This window comes from Acipenser ruthenus, chromosome 54 (assembly GCF_902713425.1).
Source record: "Acipenser ruthenus chromosome 54, fAciRut3.2 maternal haplotype, whole genome shotgun sequence".
Classification (NCBI taxonomy): domain Eukaryota; kingdom Metazoa; phylum Chordata; class Actinopteri; order Acipenseriformes; family Acipenseridae; genus Acipenser; species Acipenser ruthenus.
Genome location: NC_081242.1, coordinates 977,527 through 995,823, shown reverse-complemented (window position 1 = coordinate 995,823; position 18,297 = coordinate 977,527). Strand labels below are relative to the sequence as shown.

Sequence of the window (18,297 nt, the reverse complement as noted above, 5' to 3'; positions counted from 1 at the left end):
AAGCTATGTATTTATTATATACACATGCATGTATTATGTTATAAGTAATCAGATATTTACTGGTAATTACAACTCTGGACAAATGTTTTGCATCCTCACCCTATAGAATGAACTCCCTCAGCTTCATAGAGTCCAATGAAAGCTGCTGAATAATGTTCCCTTGTTAACATATTGAATTGCACACCCTCTATATAGAATGAACTCCCTCAGCTTCATAGAGTCCAATGAAAGCTGCTGAATAATGTTCCCTTGTTAACATATTGAATTCCACCCCCTCTATATAGAATGAACTCCCTCAGCTTCATAGAGTCCAATGAAAGCTGCTGAATAATGTTCCCTTGTTAACATATTGAATTGCACACCCTCTATATAGAATGAACTCCCTCAGCTTCATAGAGTCCAGTGAAAGCTGCTGAATAATGTTCCCTTGTTAACATATTGAATTCCACCCCCTCTATATAGAATGAACTCCCTCAGCTTCATAGAGTCCAATGAAAGCTGCTGAATAATGTTCCCTTGTTAACATATTGAATTGCACACCCTCTATATAGAATGAACTCCCTCAGCTTCATAGAGTCCAATGAAAGCTGCTGAATAATGTTCCCTTGTTAACATATTGAATTGCACACCCAGCGCTTTGTAGTTTTCCAGATACTTAACATTGAATTTTTTTTCAAATGATGTTTCAATCCTAAAATTCTAGGTGATGCAAAAGAGGTACAAAATGAGACTGAACTGCTCCCTCCCTCCGTCCCACCCCCTCAGAGAAAGAGTGCATTTAAAATTTTTTTTTTAAAAAACTACACATCCCATCAAGACGTCGTATATTAAACCCGCCGTCTTCCATTCTGCTGAAGAACAATGAAAAATTCCACTCCCGCGCCTACAACTACCGCCGTCCCTTTCGGCCAAATCTCAGAGCAACCACTCGCCGGAATCAAACATTCAGCTGCCATGTTGTTTGTAGTCCCATATCAGGCCGGCACTGACGCGACTGAATGGGAGAGAGGTCGGCTGGAAAACTACATTTCCCATCCCCGGCCGGGGCCCGTCCCCTTTTGAAGGAAGAGGGCGGGGGTGGGTGACCCTCGGCCCGCCATGATGGTGGATTTAGGGATAATGGAGATCGCCGAAAGTGCTTTTCGCAACGCGTGAGGGTTTTTAATTTTTAAATTATTAAACGAAACAACAACAAGGGTTGTTTTTTTTTTTTGTACGATCGTTGTATTGTTTTTTTTTTTTCATTTTAAAATGTTAAGTTATTTAAAGAATTGAGCTTTATTTATAAAATAATAGTACCAACCACAACGAAACGTATTTCACAGAAAACACACAACAATACGCTGACCATCCTTCATTCAGAAGATAGATTAGGTTGTTCTGTTGAAGAAAAAACGACTTTGTTTAGAAATAAATAAAATATGGGGATGTTATAAAACACAGAAGATCTCTCAACCCGTTTGTTTTGATGTGTACATCCGCCAGTATGCAACGAGATACGGACAGGTAATAAATATTATTATTATTATTATTATTATTATTATTAATAATCACGTTTCTTGTGACTGTGTGGGGGATTTATAATCAAACGCGTTTCTTTTTTAGTTCCTCCTCAGTCACAACCATTTTTTTTTAAAAAAAAGGCCGTCATATGTTTTTTTTTTTGAATATGTTGTTCACTTCACGCTAACTAATAAATAAATTAATTAATAAATGTGCCTGAACTGTATTATCGAAGATTAAGTTCGACCACACGAAGCTGTGATATTATTAACTCGAGGAATCGTCTGTTGAGGAAATATAAGGCAGACGGGGATTATATTAAATAGAAGAAAATATACACATTTACGTTGCTGTATTTTATATATATATATATATATATATATATAATGATCTCTCTTCAATCTACTGTGTGTATTAATACTGGGGTGTGTAGGTGTTCAATTTTTGGTTTTGATTTTAATGTTTAGAGATCACGTCATCGTATATTGACAGGTTTAAAAATTCATTTTGAAAAATAAAAACGCGTCTTTTTTTTTTTCGTTTTCATAACACAAACGTCTTAAAACGGGCGGCGGCAATTTTAACTTGTTGTTTTAGGGGTGGGAGGTGGGTGTATTTTTTAATTTGTAAACCTACACCTTGAGTGAAATAATATATAAATAGGTTTTCATACCCGTGTTTTGATTGTAAAATACGTCTTATTGTTTAGTTGAGCGAGGGAACGTAGAACCGTCCTAAAATAATCGACATCATTGCAGTAAAAACCTGTTTTGAAATACCTTTTACAGATAAAACCACAATGTCTCTTTATAAAATTATCCAGAATATAAATAGACAGAAATACACTACGTATTTTTTACCCTGCATTGCGCTGGATAATGAATTCAATGATATATGATGTCACGTTATATAATAATTAATACATGGTGCATTTATGGGTTGAAAAGCGTTGCTCAACCTCATCGATAACTTGATCAACAAGAAAATGCGGATTTCACTGCGTTATTTCAAGGAAGTAAAGGCTTGTTCTTGTCTCATCATGAATGCTAGCATTGAAAAAAAAAAAATAGGGCCGAGGTATTAAGGTAGACCGGTTTAAACTGAGAGAAGGCAAGGAGCGATTATATTTAACTTTTTGCCCTCTTTCCTGCCACTGTGTAATAGTATTATTGCAGGGCTGGGAATCAGACTCCTATTCCACAGCAGTGTCACCCATTCCAGGTTTTACTACCAGCTTGATCAGCCCCACAGTGTGTCTAGCTAACAAGCTCAGGTGTGTCTGATTATTAAACTCCTAGTGAAACCAGGACTGGATCACACTGCTGTGCGATGCCTGTAATCCAATAGTCCAGACTGCCAGCAACGTCAGTTATTTTGAATTGAGAAAAGGGAGCAGCTTGGTCTCTGTGCCTCAAGCCTGCCCTGGACTGGAGGGAGCCCCCTTTCTCTGAGGGGGGTGAGGGAGGGAAGGAGGGAGCAGTTCAGTCCAAGCCTCAAGCCTGCCCTGGACTGGCACCTACCTGCTAATTTCAATAATACACCTGAACAAGGGGAGCTGTGAACCCCAGGACTGGGTGCAGCAGCAGCAGCAGCAGCAGCAGGGCTAGTGTGAGTTTGTAACCCTGCTCAAACTCCTGGCTCCTGATCATTTCAATATTAATATTAATAATACTAGACTTCATTGAGGGGAGCTCTGAACCCCAGGACTGGGTGCAGCAGCAGCAGCAGCAGCAGGGCTAGTGTGAGTTTGTAACCCTGCTCAAACTCCTGGCTCCTGATCATTTCAATATTAATAATAATAATAATAATAATACTAGACTTCATTGAGGGGAGCTCTGAACCCCAGGACTGGGTGCAGCAGCAGCAGCAGGGCTAGTGTGAGTTTGTAACCCTGCTCAAACTCCTGGCTCCTGATCATTTCAATATTAATATTAATAATACTAGACTTCATTGAGGGGAGCTCTGAACCCCAGGACTGGGTGCAGCAGCAGCAGCAGCAGCAACAGGGCTAGTGTGAGTTTATAACCCTGCTCAAACTCCTGGCTCCTGATCATTTCAATATTAATAATAATAATAATAATAATAATACTAGACTTCATTGAGGGGAGCTCTGAACCCCAGGACTGGGTGCAGCAGCAGCAGCAGGGCTAGTGTGAGTTTGTAACCCTGCTCAAACTCCTGGCTCCTGATCATTTCAATATTAATAATACTAGACTTCATTGAGGGGAGCTCTGAACCCCAGGACTGGGTGCAGCAGCAGCAGGGCTAGTGTGAGTTTGTAACCCTGCTCAAACTCCTGGCTCCTGATCATTTCAATATTAATAATACTAGACTTCATTGAGGGGAGCTCTGAACCCCAGGACTGGGTGCAGCAGCAGCAGCAGCAGCAGGGCTAGTGTGAGTTTGTAACCCTGCTCAAACTCCTGGCTCCTGATCATTTCAATATTAATATTAATAACACTAGACTTCATTGAGGGGATCTCTGAACACCAGGACTGGGTGCAGCAGCAGCAGGGCTAGTGTGAGTTTGTAACCCTGCTCAAACTCCTGGCTCCTGATCATTTCAATATTAATAATAATAACACTAGACTTCATTGAGGGGAGCTCTGAACCCCAGGACTGGGTGCAGCAGCAGCAGCAGCAGGGCTAGTGTGAGTTTGTAACCCTGCTCAAACTCCTGGCTCCTGATCATTTCAATATTAATAATAATAACACTAGACTTCATTGAGGGGAGCTCTGAACCCCAGGACTGGGTGCAGCAGGGCTAGTGTGAGTTTCTACCTCTGCTATCGATAATTATTTTATGGAGGTTGGTGATGGATTGAAATGTGAAAAAGTGGGTCAGTCGAATGAAGAACGTTTATTGCAGAGGCTCAAGTAAATAATTGATCAAAACTGATTCCCTGTTCGTTTTCTTTCGTTCTTTTTTTTTTTTTTTTTGAGCACTGTAGGCTCCTGGTGTAAGCGTGGGCCCCCCCTTCGAAGTCTTTAGTAATTGTTTAACTGGGAGCGGTATCTGAAGAGAGGAGAAATGCCACAGCCTTTGTCTTTTACTAAGCCCGTTCTAGGTGAAGTGAGTTATGTTTTAAATCCTAATAAGTTCGTTCGCAATTGAATTTAATTACCCTTTTAAATATTCACCTACCATTCTGATGGTGTTTGCAACCATCCCCTGGGATTCTAGTCGCTCTCATGTAATCAGGAATGGGGAATCTGACTCCTATTGCACAGCAGTGTGATCCATTCCAGGTTTTACTACCAGCTTGATCAGCCCCCAGTGTGTCTAGCTAACAAGCGCAGGTGTGTTATTAAACTCCTAGTGAAACCAGGAATGGATCACACTGCTGTGCAGCGGGAGTCTGATTCCAAGCCCTGTGATGATAACCAGCTTTATTATTGCAAGGATGGGAATCAGACTCCTAATCCACAGCTGCGTCACCCATTCCAGGTTTTACTACCAGCTTGATCAACCCCCCAGTGTGTCTAGCTAACAAGCTCAGGTGTGTTATTAAACTCCTAGTAAAACCAGGACTGGATCACGCTGCTGTGCAACGGGAGTCTGATTCCATCCCTGTTCACGTCTCCCTGTCTCTTTTTTTCCCCCCCGCTCCAGTGTTCGCTGAAGCTGGCTGCAGGAATGTCATCCTCTAAGGTACTGGGAGGGGCCCGGAGGCGCAGGACGCGCTGCAGGAAATGTGACGCCTGCACGAGGACGGAATGTGGGGAGTGCCACTTTTGCAAGGATATGAAGAAGTTTGGAGGACCAGGTCGCATGAAGCAGTCCTGTCTGATGAGGCAGTGCACTGCGGTGAGTCCTCGAGTCCCAGACTGATCACATGCACACTAGATTACAGCTTCATATAGACCCCACTGTGCTGGGTAGCTGCTGTAGTTCTGTGCAGGGTTTTATATCAGTGTTATACAGTGTGGTCGCTCCAGCATTGCCCCTGTGTACAGCACAGCACAGCGAGGCTCTGCCCAGCACACAGCGGGCAATGCCAGCGCACTAGATTACAACTTCATATAGACCCCACTGTGTTGGGTAGCTGCTGTAGTTCTGTACAGGGTTTTATATCAGTGTTATACAGTGTGGTCGCTCCAGCATTGCCCCTGTGTACAGCACAGCACAGCGAGGCTCTGCCCAGCACACAGCGGGCAATGCCAGCGCACTAGATTACAACTTCATATAGACCCCACTGTGCTGGGTAGCTGCTGTAGTTCTGTGCAGGGTTTTATATCAGTGTTATACAGTGTGGTCGCTCCAGCATTGCCCCTGTGTACAGCACAGCACAGTGAGGCTCTGCCCAGCACACAGCGGGCAATGCCAGCGCACTAGATTACAGCTTCATATAGACCCCACTGTGCTGGGTAGCTGCTGTAGTTCTGTGCAGGGTTTTATATCGGTGTTATACAGTGTGGTCGCTCCAGCATTGCCCTGTGTACAGCACAGCACAGCGAGGCTCTGCCCAGCACACAGCGGGCAATGCCAGCGCACTAGATTACAACTTCATATAGACCCCACTGTGCTGGGTAGCTGCTGTAGTTCTGTGCAGGGTTTTATATCCGTGTTATACAGTGTGGTCGCGCCAGCATTGCCCTGTGTACAGCACAGCACAGCGAGGCTCTGCCCAGCACACAGCGGGCAATGCCAGCGCACTAGATTACAACTTCATATAGACCCCACTGTGCTGGATAGCTGCTGTAGTTCTGTTTTATATCAGTGTTATACAGTGTGGTCCTGCCACCGTTGCCCCTGTGTACAGCACAGCGAGGCTCTGCCCAGCACAGCTATAGCCAAAAATTTAGCACCACCTAAAATACATCTCTATCTATCATCTCTTTCTCTCTCTCTTTATCTCTATCTATATATCTCTCTATCTTTCTATCTCTATCTTTCTATCTGTATCTCTCTATCTCTCTCTATCTCTTTCTATCTCTCTATCTATCTATATACCTCCTATCTGTCTATATCTCTATCGCTCTCTATCTCTTATCTACCTATCTGTCTATTACTATTATTATTATTATTATTATTATTATTATTTATTTATTTATTTCTTAGCAGGCGCCCTTATCCAGGGCGATTTACAATTGTTACAAGATATCACATTATTTTTTACATACCTATCTATAATTACATTATCTATGTCTCTATCTCTCTCTCTATCTCTCTCTCTATCTCTGTCGATCAATCTCGATCTCTATCTCATCTATCTCTCCATCTATCTATCTATCTATCTCTATCTCTCTCTCTCTTCCTATATATATATATATATATCTCTCTATCCAGTGTTTCGATATGTTGTCCACGTCTTTCTCAAGGTTGTTATAGTTTCCATTCAAATCCATGGTTCATTCTTGCATGACGTAATGGTGTTCTATATAGTGTGACATCATTTTTACTTCTGTCTTTAAATCTGGATGCATTCTAATTAACATTATTTTATTATATATGTATATATGTTTTAATTTAGAGTGACCAATTTGTTATTTACATTTTACCCCGCTTTGAAATTTCCGGTTAGGTTTTTTGTGTTTTTCTCGTCACCGCAGTCCCCACACAGCACAGACTTCTGAACGCCCTCCAGTCTCACAAGCTTAACCCTTTGCGGACCTGGTCCGACACTGCAATTATACCTATCCGGTCCTGTCCGACATCATCAAAAAGACGCAAAAAACTGGTTTCTAGTCGTTTTTTCTCCGGAAAAAGCCGAGAAAACCATTCAGTGGCCGAGTGGGAGCGACAGGAGCCGAGACAAGCCGAAAAAAAAGGGCCTATCTCATGAATAGTCATACATGCCCCTGGCATTACATAGGGGCGGTCATAAGGAAACAAGCTGGCTGCTACTGCATCAGCGCTCAGAGAATATCACAGACATTTGCAGAGCTTTTTTCAGATGTTATAGTAATAAAATAATGACTTGGATCACATTATTGAGGCGTTTGGTGATAAAACGAGCGATCAGGAGATGATTTATCGGTATGCACGACTATGAAGAGGTATGTGATAAATACAGCGAACAAGGAACGGGGCTGGAGATGCAGTACTGAGTGTCCTGTTGATCTGCAGAGACTTTTAAAACCTGTTTTACTGTGGGGAAAAAAAATACTTTTAAACAGCGCGTCAAAAATAAACTGTGCGTGTGAAAATAAATTGGACCTGACGCGCTGAATAAATGGACCGCTAAGGGTTAAACCCAGAATCACTTTTACGCCAAGCAATCCAGAGCAGAGGTGGGCGTGGCTACTGAGCCCAGAGAACAGAGATCAGCCCTGCTTTTTATCCACTCTGAATGTGCTCGGTGTCTGGTCAGTAGGGTTTGCTGCTGTGCGATGAGGAGAAGGAGTCCCTGCCGGTTTCCCATCCCTCCCCCAGGAAGAGTCAGAGCCAACGTGACGCCCCCCTTAGGAGACCCCAGCAAAGTTCGGCCTCTTTGCACAGCTCGGACACGAATCTCGGAAGCTGTGTGACTCATCCTGCGCTCCCGACGCTGTAACTGGATGAGCCACTAGGGGGACCCTCCATTTCGAACCACTTCGAACCGTATCTGACCTATCTGTTAGATAGACTACTGCGTTTAGTTTTTTTTAATTGGCAGGTCAAACTTTTTGAGTTTCCGATCAAAGACTTTTTTTCGAATTGGGGTCGGCTTCGAAGCCTGTTGTACGGGACCCCTTGCTGACCTCTGACCTCTGCCCTTTGCCCCACAGCCCGTGCTGCCTCACACGGCGGTCTGTCTGACCTGCGGAGAAGCTGGGAAAGAGGACACAGTTGAGGATGAAGACGAGAAGTTTAACCAGTCTCTCATGGAGTGTACCATCTGCAACGAGATCGTCCACCCGCGCTGCCTCAAGGTAATAACATTATTATTATTATTATTATTATTATTATTATTATTATTATTATTATTATTATTATTATTATTATTATTAATGAGTCATTTAGCAGACACTTTTATCCAGAGTGACTTACAAAGACTAGGAGGGTGAACTCTGCATCATCATTATCTGCTGCTGCTGCTGCTGCTGCTGCAGAGTCACTTCCAATAGGAGCTCGTTTGTTTGACGTCTCATCCGAAGGACAGAGCACAAGGAGGTGAAGTGACTGTGTCAGGGTCACACACACACACACACACGAGGCTGTGTGGTCCAGTGGTTAAAGAAAAGGGCTTGTAACTAGGAGGTCCCCGGTTCAAATCCCATCTCAGCCACTGACTCACTGTGTGACCCTGAGCAAGTCACTTAACCTCCTTGTGCTCCGTCTTTCGGGTGAGACGTAGTTGTAAGTGACTCTGCAGCTGATGCATAGTTCACACACCCGAGTCTCTGTAAGTCGCCTTGGATAAAGGCGTCTGCTAAATAAACAAATAATAATAACACACGCACACACACAGGGAGTCAGTGGCTGAGCCAGGATTTGAACCAGGGGGGACCCCATGTGTGTTGTCCACGGTTCTCCTGTGAGCCCTTGGGCACGATAGTCTTTCCTGAAGGAAGATTCAAGGTGTTATTAGTTCTGCCAGGGGGTCCTCGGCTCACCAGCGCCCCCCCTGTGGTCCAGCCGGGCGCCTGCGGGCTTGCCTGTAAGCTGCCCCAGAGCTGCGTTGTCCTCCGACGCTGTAGCTCTGAGGCGGCTGCACGGTGAGTCTGCAGCGTGTAAAGAAGCGGGCGGCTGACGGCACACGCTTCGGAGGACAGCGTGGGTTCATCTTCACCCCTCCCGAGTCAGCGCGGGGGTGCTAGCGGTGAGCCGAGCCTAAAAATAATTGGCTATTCCAAACAGAAACGGAGAGAAAAAAATGATAAACAATTAGCGACCTACTAAATAATAACAAAATTATGATCAAGACGGACAATTGGTGATGAAGATTACTAGTATTGTCATTATTGACTAATGCCTGTGATTTTGTATTTCCAGCAGTGGTGATGTGATATATAGACTGGAGATATAGCCTGAGTATGCCTATCACTAACAGAGCTGTTTGTCTCTGTCTGTCTCTGTCTGGCTGTCTGGCTGTGTGTCTGGCTGGCTGGCTGTCTGTGTGTCTGGCTGTGTGTCTCTGGCTGGCTGGCTGGCTGTCTGTGTGTCTGTCTGTCTCTCGTTTCAGATGAGCAAAGCTGAGGGCATCATTAACAACGAAATCCCAAACTGCTGGGAGTGTCCGAAGTGTAACAAGGAGGGGAAAACCAGCAAGGTGAGTCTTGCTCTCTCTTTCACTCCTCTCTCCTGTGTCTCTCTCTCTCTCTCTCTCTCTCTCTCTCTCTCTCTCTCTCTCTCTCTCTCTCCCTCTCCCTACTCTCTCCTGTCTCGCTCTCTCCCTCGCTCTCTTTCACTCCTCTCCTGTCTGTCTCTCTCTCTCTCCCTCTCTACCTCTCTCCCTACTCTCTACTCTCTCTGTCTCACTCTCTTTCGCTCCTCTCTCCTGTCTCCTGTCTCTCTCTCCCCCTCCTCTCTCGTCTCTCTGTCCTCCCTCCTCTCTCTTCTCTCTCTCTCTCTCCCTCTCTCCTGTCTGTCTCGCTCTCTGTCTCACACTCTCGTGCTCTCGCTCTCTGTCTCTCGCTCTGTTTCTCTGTCTCGCTGTTTCTCTCTCTCGCTCTATCTCTCTCTCTCTCTCTTTCTCACTCTCTCGCATAGAATCCCAGAGAGAAAGGGCCATCAATCTATTCCCCTTTTCAGACTGCGCTTGTAGATCTCTCGCTCCGCCCCTCCTGCTCTGCGCTGGACTCTCCTGACCTCAGCACCACCTTACTGGACCCTCAGCTGATGCGCTATCCTTGCACTTTGTCATTGTAGATAAAACTTGCTGTGCTCCTAACTGGCTGCATCCTAGTTCATATTGTATTCTAGCAGTATTGTGATTTAGCCCTTGCTGTAAACTCCACTGTGTTTAAATATGAAGCTTGCATTGTAACTCTGTGCTGCCCTGCGACACCTGTGTGAGTCGCCTTTTTAAATTGATTTTTCTTTTTGTGTTTCTGCAGGACCAGGAGGATGGAACTGGAAAGAGACGGCTGGACAACGGGGAGGTGGGACGCTGGAAACTGATGGACGACCCCACCCCCAGCAAGAAGTCGTCCTCGGCCCAGGAAGAGGGGGTACAGGGGGGCCACAAGCGCAAAAAAGAGAAGGAGGTACCCCAGGACACAGGGCCCAAGAAGAAGGTAAAGAGAGAGGGAGGGGGAGTGACAGAGAGAGAGGGAGGAAGGGAGGAAGGGACGGAGGGAGGGGGAGAGAGAAACGGAGGGAGGGGGGGAGAGACGGAGGGAGGGGGGGAGAGAGACAGGGAGGTTGGGGGAGAGAGATGGAGGGGGGAGAGACAGGGAGGGAGGTAGGGGGAGAGACAGAGGGAGGGGGAGAGAGACAGAGAGGGAGAGACGGAGAGGGAGGGAGGGAGAGACGGAGAGGGAGGGAGGGAGAGAAACAGAGGACCCAATGGCACAGCAGCGTCACCCATTCCAGGTTTTACTGCTACCAGCTTGATCAGCCCCCAGTGTGTCTAGCTAACAAGCGCAGGTGTGTCTGATTATTAAACTCCTAGTGAAACCAGGACTGGATCAGCGGGAGTCTGATTCCCAGCCCTGCAAAGGAGTACTGTAGCTATGTGAATGAGCCCCCCCACCCCCACTGCAGAATTAACTGTTTGAGAGTTTGCGTCCCATTTTTATTTATTTTTTTCTCAACAGGTAAAAGGAGGACGAGAAAAACATCTAAAAAAGGTGTGTTTTGTTTTATTCAGGTTTTATGGATTAAAAACTAGTATTTAACTAGACTAGGCATTTAACCCTTAGCGGTCCATTTATTCAGCACGTCAGGTCCAATTTATTTTCACACGCACAGTTTATTTTTAGACGTGCTGTTTTTAAGTGTTTTTTTCCACAGTAAAACAGGTTTAAAAGTCTCTGCAGATCAACAGGACACTCAGTACTGCATCTCCAGCCTAGCTCCTTGTTCGCTGTATTTATCACATACCTCTTCATAGTCGTGCATACCGATAAATCATCTCCTTATCGCTCGTTTTATCACCAAACTCCTCAATAACGTGATCCAAGTCATTATTTTATTATCTCAAAAATGCTCTGCAGATGTCTGTGATATTCTTTGAGCGCTGGGTGCAGAAGCAGCTGTCTTGTTTGTTTACGTCTGTGGTGAAGGGACTCTGCGTATTGTTCAGATCCACCTTGCACTAGGGCAACACGAAATGCATCATGGGACATGTAGTCCCCAAACAAGCACTCAAATACAGAACAGAGGCGCTAATCTGGATGCAAGAGCATACGTTTCCCAATATCCTTTGCACTAGAACTAGAGCACCCCCTATGGGAGGGGGAGGTTGAAAATAATACACACAAACAGAAAATTTGTGTTTTTGAGTGTTTAACTGAATTCGTATTGTAAAAATTGACTGTTTTGTGTCTGTTGCTTTTATTTTTTAATATCCCAGAAACAGAAGCCCTCGCCTCCAACCCCAGAAACTCCAGCCCCCCAAAACCCACCGGACCACCGCTCCCACCAGAGAGAGAAACTGGAGCGCTTCAAACGCATGTGCCAGATGCTGGAGCGGGTCAGAAACTCCAGCACCAGCTCCAGCTCCAGCTCGGACTCTGACTCGGACTCGGACTCTCTTTGCCAGGGCTCCGAACGGGCCTCCCCCCCGCCTCTGCCTCCCCCGGTCCGGGGGGCCTCCAAGAACAAAGAACGAGACCGCAGGCTAGCGGAACTGGGGTTCAGCGCCAGCGAGGAGGAGAGCGAGGATGAGGAAGAAGACAGAGAGGAGGAGGAGGAGGAGGAGGAGGAGGATGAGGAGGAGGAGGAGGAGGCAGCGGACGAGGAAGACGACGAGGAAGAGGAGGAGGAAGAGGAGGAGGAAGAGGCGATCCAGCCTCCAAAAAACATTTCGCGAAATGGCCGCACCAGAGCCGGGGGAGTCCGCGCCGGCTCTGCCTCTTCTCAGGAGAAAGAGAATAACAACGGCGGCCGTTTTCGGAGAAGCAAGAACCGCGGCAAGGCTGGGGCAGCCGCCCAGCCCAGCCGTAACTCCCGGCAGCCGCCAACGGTCCAGCGGCTGGCCACCCACTCCCAGTTCCTGAAGCGCCCGGCCGTCCCCTCCCCGCCCAAACCGGTCCAGATGGAGAGGCACCTGGTCCGCCCCCCTCCCGACTCGCCCGAGCCCGACTCCCTGCCCCTGGACTCGGGTTCCGATCACGTCATGCAGAGGGACGTCTGGCTCGCTGTGTTCCTGCACCTGAGTCACAGGGAGCTGTGCGTGTGCATGAGGGTTTGCAGGACTTGGAGCCGATGGTGAGTTGGAGGGAAGAAAATGGGAGAATGTCTCTATTATTATTATTATTATTATTATTATTATTTCAATGAGTCATTGAAGGACGGAGCACAAGGAGGTGAAGTGACTTGCTCAGGGTCACGAACACACACACACACACACACACACACACACACACACACACACACAGAGGGAGTCAGTGGCTGATCTGTTTTTTTTTTTGTTTGTTTTTTCTCACCTGCATGTCTCGTCCAATCAGGTGTTGCGACAAGCGGCTGTGGACCAAGATCGACCTGAGCCGGCGCAAATCCATCACCCCTCCCATGCTAAGTGGTATAATCCGCCGCCAACCTGTTACACTGGACCTGGGCTGGACCACTATCTCAAAAAAGCAACTAATGTGGCTGATCAACCGGCTGCAGGGTACGTTGGTTGGCATATGGAGATGGGTGGGAGTAGCTGTCGGGTGTGGGCATTGTGGGTAATTGTCTCTCTCTCTCTCTCTCTCTCTCTCTCTCTCTCTCTCTCTCTCCCCCCCCCGCCCCACTAGTTTCCAAGCTCTGATGAATCCGATGCCCCCCCCCCCCCCCTCTCTTAAAACTCGAATCTCGTTTTCGTATTCACATCAGTCTGGCTCCACGGCTCCAGCTTCTCACTTCTGATTGCTCATGGCTTCTCACTGCTCTCCGCTCTCCTCCCCTGCAGGTCTGAAGGAGCTCATCCTCTCTGGGTGCTCCTGGTCCTCGGTCTCTGCTCTCTGCTCCTCCTGCTGCCCCTGCCTGCGTCTCCTGGACCTGCGCTGGGTCGAGGAAGTCAAGGAATCGCACCTCCGAGAGCTGCTGGCGCCCCCTGCTGACAGAACAGGTTAGCATCACACAGACGGAGACAGACATGTGACCGTCTTCGAATGGTTACCCAGGGCGACAGCAGGGCTGGAAATAAGACTCCCCTTGCATTGAGGTCGCCGGTTCGAGTCCAGGGGGCGGAGCACAATTGGCCGAGCGCCGCCCGGTTGGGGGGGGTTTAGGTCGGCCAGGGTGTCCTCGGCTCACCAGCGCCCCCCTGTGGTCTGGCCGGACGCCTGCGGGCTTGCCTGTAAGCTGCCCCAGAGCTGCGTTGTCCTCCGACGCTGTAGCTCTGAGGCGGCTGCACGGTGAGTCTGCAGCGTGTAAAGAAGAGGGCGGCTGACGGCACACGCTTCGGAGGACAGCGTGGGTTCATCTTCACCCCTCCCGAGTCAGCGCAGGGGGGTGCTAGCGGTGAGCCAAGCCTAAAAATATGCCAAATGTATTCACATTGCATCCAGACTTGAAGCTAATACATGCAATATGATTTTTTAGATTTCATAAACTACTGAAAGAAGAGTTTTTTTTAATATATATATATTTTTTTTTACAGGTAATCATGATGGCAGGGGGTGGTTCCAGAACGTGACAGAGATCCGATTGGCCGGCCTCGACGTGACGGACAGCTCTGTGCGGCTGCTTGTTCGCCACATGCCCCACCTGACCAAACTGGACTTGAGCCACTGCGGCCACGTGGGCGACCAAGCCGTGAATCTGTTGACCGCTGCTAACTCACCACTGAGAGACACACTCTCTGATATCAACCTGTCCGGTAAGAGAGATCCTTTCAATAATAATAATAATAATAATAATAATAATAATAATAATACTAGACTTCATTGAGGGGAGCTCTGAACCCCAGGACTGGGTGCAGCAACAGCAGCAGGGCTAGTGTGAGTTTGTAACCCTGCTCAAACTCCTGGCTCCTGATCATTTCAATATTAATAATACTAGACTTCATTGAGGGGAGCTCTGAACCCCAGGACTGGGTGCAGCAGCAGCAGCAGCAGGGCTAGTGTGAGTTTGTAACCCTGCTCAAACTCCTGGCTCCTGATCATTTCAATATTAATAATACTAGACTTCATTGAGGGGAGCTCTGAACCCCAGGACTGGGTGCAGCAGCAGCAGGGCTAGTGTGAGTTTGTAACCCTGCTCAAACTCCTGGCTCCTGATCATTTCAATATTAATAATACTAGACTTCATTGAGGGGAGCTCTGAACCCCAGGACTGGGTGCAGCAGCAGCAGCAGCAGCAGGGCTAGTGTGAGTTTGTAACCCTGCTCAAACTCCTGGCTCCTGATCATTTCAATATTAATAATACTAGACTTCATTGAGGGGAGCTCTGAACCCCAGGACTGGGTGCAGCAGCAGCAGGGCTAGTGTGAGTTTGTAACCCTGCTCAAACTCCTGGCTCCTGATCATTTCAATATTAATAATACTAGACTTCATTGAGGGGAGCTCTGAACCCCAGGACTGGGTGCAGCAGCAGCAGGGCTAGTGTGAGTTTGTAACCCTGCTCAAACTCCTGGCTCCTGATCATTTCAATATTAATAATAATAATACTAGACTTCATTGAGGGGAGCTCTGAACCCCAGGACTGGGTGCAGCAGCAGCAGCAGGGCTAGTGTGAGTTTGTAACCCTGCTCTGTGTGTGTCTCTGTCCTCAGGTTGTGGGCGTCTCACTGATCACTGCCTGCCTCTCTTCAAGCGCTGCGCCTCTCTCACACGGCTGGACCTTAGATCTTGCAAGCAAGTGACCACTGACGCCTGCCAGCGATTCACAGAGGAACCGGTTCCCGGGGCCACATTCCGCTGCTCTGAGGACAAACTGCTGCTCAAAAACAGCTAACGGGGGGGGCCCCTGTAAACACCCCTCCCCTTCCAACCCCCCCCCTCCCAAGGAGAGAGAGAGAACTGACAGAAAGGGGAGGGCAGGAGGAAAAATAAAAAAAGAGTAACCGGGGACACACGACGGATCAGGGAATTTTTTTTTTTTTTTTTTTTTGCGGTCAGAATGTGAAATGGGGAGGCCTCATTTTTTTTTTTTTTTTTATTATTTTCTGCAGGGACTTTAAAAAAATAAAGCCACAACGCAAAGGAACGTAAGCGACAGATCAGGTTTGGCGCTGAGTTTTACGTAGCGGAGTGTTATCCACTGTCTTTTTAAAAAAAAAAAAAAAAAAAAAAAAAAAAATTGATTGTCTGATTGTTTACATGCAAGGAAGGAGGGTGTCGTTCCGCGTCTTGACCACTAGGTGGCACTGTCGTTCCCTCTCTGGTAATCAAATGATTTGGACGGGTCGAGGTGGGGGGGGGGGGGAAGGGGGGGGAGGGGAGCAACTTTATTTGCCATCCAAACACCCCACGTCTGTCTGTACAGAAAGGTTACAGTCCTTTCAATGCTGGGTATTATCAAATGATTAACCTAAACAAACATTAAAAAATCTGTGGGATATATAAAAAATGTTTACAATCGCAGTGGAAAGGTATCGTTTACCAATTTATAATGACAATAATACCCTGATTTGTCATGCACCAAGAGGTGCAAATACATTTGAATCAGTTTTGTGGTTTCAGTATTTCTATAGAGCTTACTGATGTTCCACAGCAGTGTGATCCATTCCAGGTTTTACTACCAGCTTGATCAGCCCCCAGCGTGTCTAGCTAACAAGCTCAGGTGTGTCTGATTATTAAACTCCTAGTGAAACCAGGACTGGATCACACTGCTGTGGAACGGGAGTCTGATTGCCATCCCTGTGAAGATAACCAGCGTTGTTATTATTATTATTATTATTGCAGGGATTGGAATCAGACTCCTGTTCCACAGCAGTGTGATCCATTCCAGGTTTTACTACCAGCTTGATCAGCCCCCCAGTGTGTCTAGCTAACAAGCTCAGGTGTGTCTGATTATTAAACTCCTAGTGAAACCAGGACTGGATCACACTGCTGTGCAGCGGGAGTCTGATTCCAAATGACTCTCTGTTTATTCTAGGTAACCAAAGCAACAATCGCAGGTACAAATACAGAAACCTGCGATAGATATTTTTTGATCAAAATGACAAATAAATGCGTTAATTGAACTGGAATCAATTATCTGGTTCATTACAAGTACTTAAGCTCGGTGGTCCAGCGGGGAAAGAAAAGGGGGTCTTGATACCAGGAGGTTCAAATCCCGGCTCAGCCACTGACTCCCTGTGTGTGTGTGTGTGCGTGTGTGCGTGTGTGCGTGTGTGCGTGTGTGTGTGTGCGTGTGTGTGCGTGCGTGTGTGCGTGACCCTGAGCAAGTCACTTCACCTCCTTGTGCTCCGTCCTTCGGATGAGACGTCAAACAGACGAGCTCCTACTGGAAGTGACTCTGCAGCAGCTCTCTCTCATGCGTTAAAGTATTTTTTCTCTAAAAAAAAAAGGCTTTTTAGACGCATAATAAATACATTTTTCATTGAACATTTTTTTCGTTTTTTTTTTTTTTTCCCCAAATCATGCATTTGCTTGAAAGTCTTCCATATATATAATATCACCGTGCATGAAAGGGTTATGCTTGTAATGTCTTCCATTCAATATCTTAACCACCTCTCGGTCGTACAGGCTCTCGGTCAGCCGTTATTGTCAATATCAGATATATCGATTAGGATATTCTCTGTTAAAAAGATCTGTTTGGGTTTTTTTTTCCTTTTAAAAGACATTTCTCGCCAGTAAGAAATAGAGAAGGACTGATGATACTAACCCACGTCTGTGAGTCCTGATTTTACGTGGCACCCATTTTAAAAAAATATTTAATTTCTTTTGGTTTAGTGGTTTTCTTAAATTGGAGATACACGGCTACTGTTGTACCCCCCGGGGGGGGGGGTTGTCAAAATTTTGGATCCCCAAACACAGCCCTCGGCCATCCCCCTGGATGAGAGAGGAGGCCGTGCCAAGTTTGGTTGCTCCTGCGGGCTCCGAATGCAGAAAGAAACAGAGACAGACACACTCTCTTCTTTATATATCAAGATAAAACTGCCACATTCAGAATAGCTGAAACTCCCAGGTGTACAGTACACTTATTTGTAACAGGGGTTAAAGAAAGGGGGTCTTGATACCAGGAGGTTCAAATCTCGGCTCAGCCACTGACTCACTCTGTGTGTGTGTGTGTGACCCTGAGCGAGTCACTTCACCTCCTTGTGCTCCGTCCTTCAGATGAGACGTCAAACAAACGAGCTCCTATTGGAAGTGACTCTGCAGCAGCAGCAGCAGCAGTTGATGATGATGCAGAGTTCACCCCCCCTAGTCTCTGTAAGTCGCTTTGGATAAAAGCGTCTGCTAAATGACCAATTTTAATAATAATATTAATAGATAGGGTCACACTTCCTTGGTCCCTCCTCATCCTTGCAATCCTTCCTGTCATTAACCAATCAGCTGCTTCCCCTTTTGACTGACATGTCAGTAGGCCATTGGTATTTTAGAGACAGTAAATCTCAGATTGATTCAGCGACTTTCATTTGAAGTTGATTTTTTTTTATTTTCTTTTAATTGACTCAAGAATCCTGACTTCGATTTGAATTTCTCGCCGCTGCTGTGGGAATCCTATTAACAAGAGCGCCTGCGACTTGCAATTTCGATTCGACGGTTTTTTGGAATTGATTTTTTTTTTAAATGGGGATTGGAAATCGATTTTAAAATGGAAAATGAATT

The 18,297-nt window shown here is 46.5% G+C and overlaps 1 protein-coding gene across 3 annotated transcripts; it reads left to right on the top strand.

Moving 5' to 3' along the window:
* Window positions 1-1,074: 1,074 nt before the first annotated feature.
* On the top strand, window positions 1,075-16,712 carry LOC117398280 (F-box/LRR-repeat protein 19-like). 3 transcript variants are annotated; one of them, XM_033997250.3, is made up of 12 exons: window positions 1,075-1,506; window positions 4,455-4,576; window positions 5,117-5,311; window positions 8,215-8,358; window positions 9,612-9,698; window positions 10,486-10,665; window positions 11,188-11,220; window positions 11,946-12,802; window positions 13,042-13,205; window positions 13,488-13,646; window positions 14,181-14,399; window positions 15,294-16,712. In XM_033997250.3, exons 2-12 carry the CDS (start codon window positions 4,535-4,537, stop codon window positions 15,473-15,475), a joined length of 2,262 nt encoding a protein of 753 aa, XP_033853141.3. In that variant the 5' UTR covers window positions 1,075-1,506; window positions 4,455-4,534; the 3' UTR covers window positions 15,476-16,712. The 3 variants fall into 3 exon arrangements, with proteins under 3 accessions (XP_033853141.3, XP_033853142.3, XP_058872948.1); XM_033997251.3 differs by lacking the exon at window positions 4,455-4,576; XM_059016965.1 differs by lacking the exon at window positions 1,075-1,506 and having other exon boundaries at window positions 4,455-4,571.
* The last annotated feature ends 1,585 nt before the right edge of the window (window positions 16,713-18,297 follow it).

Coding starts and splice junctions, on each gene's coding strand:
- LOC117398280 (XM_033997250.3), top strand. CDS start 4,535: ATGCCACAGCCTTTGTCTTTTACTAAGCCCGTTCTAGGTGAA. Junction 9,699..10,485: donor AGGAGGGGAAAACCAGCAAG/GTGAGTCTTGCT, acceptor GTGTTTCTGCAG/GACCAGGAGGATGGAACTGG. Junction 14,400..15,293: donor CTCTGATATCAACCTGTCCG/GTAAGAGAGATC, acceptor CTCTGTCCTCAG/GTTGTGGGCGTCTCACTGAT.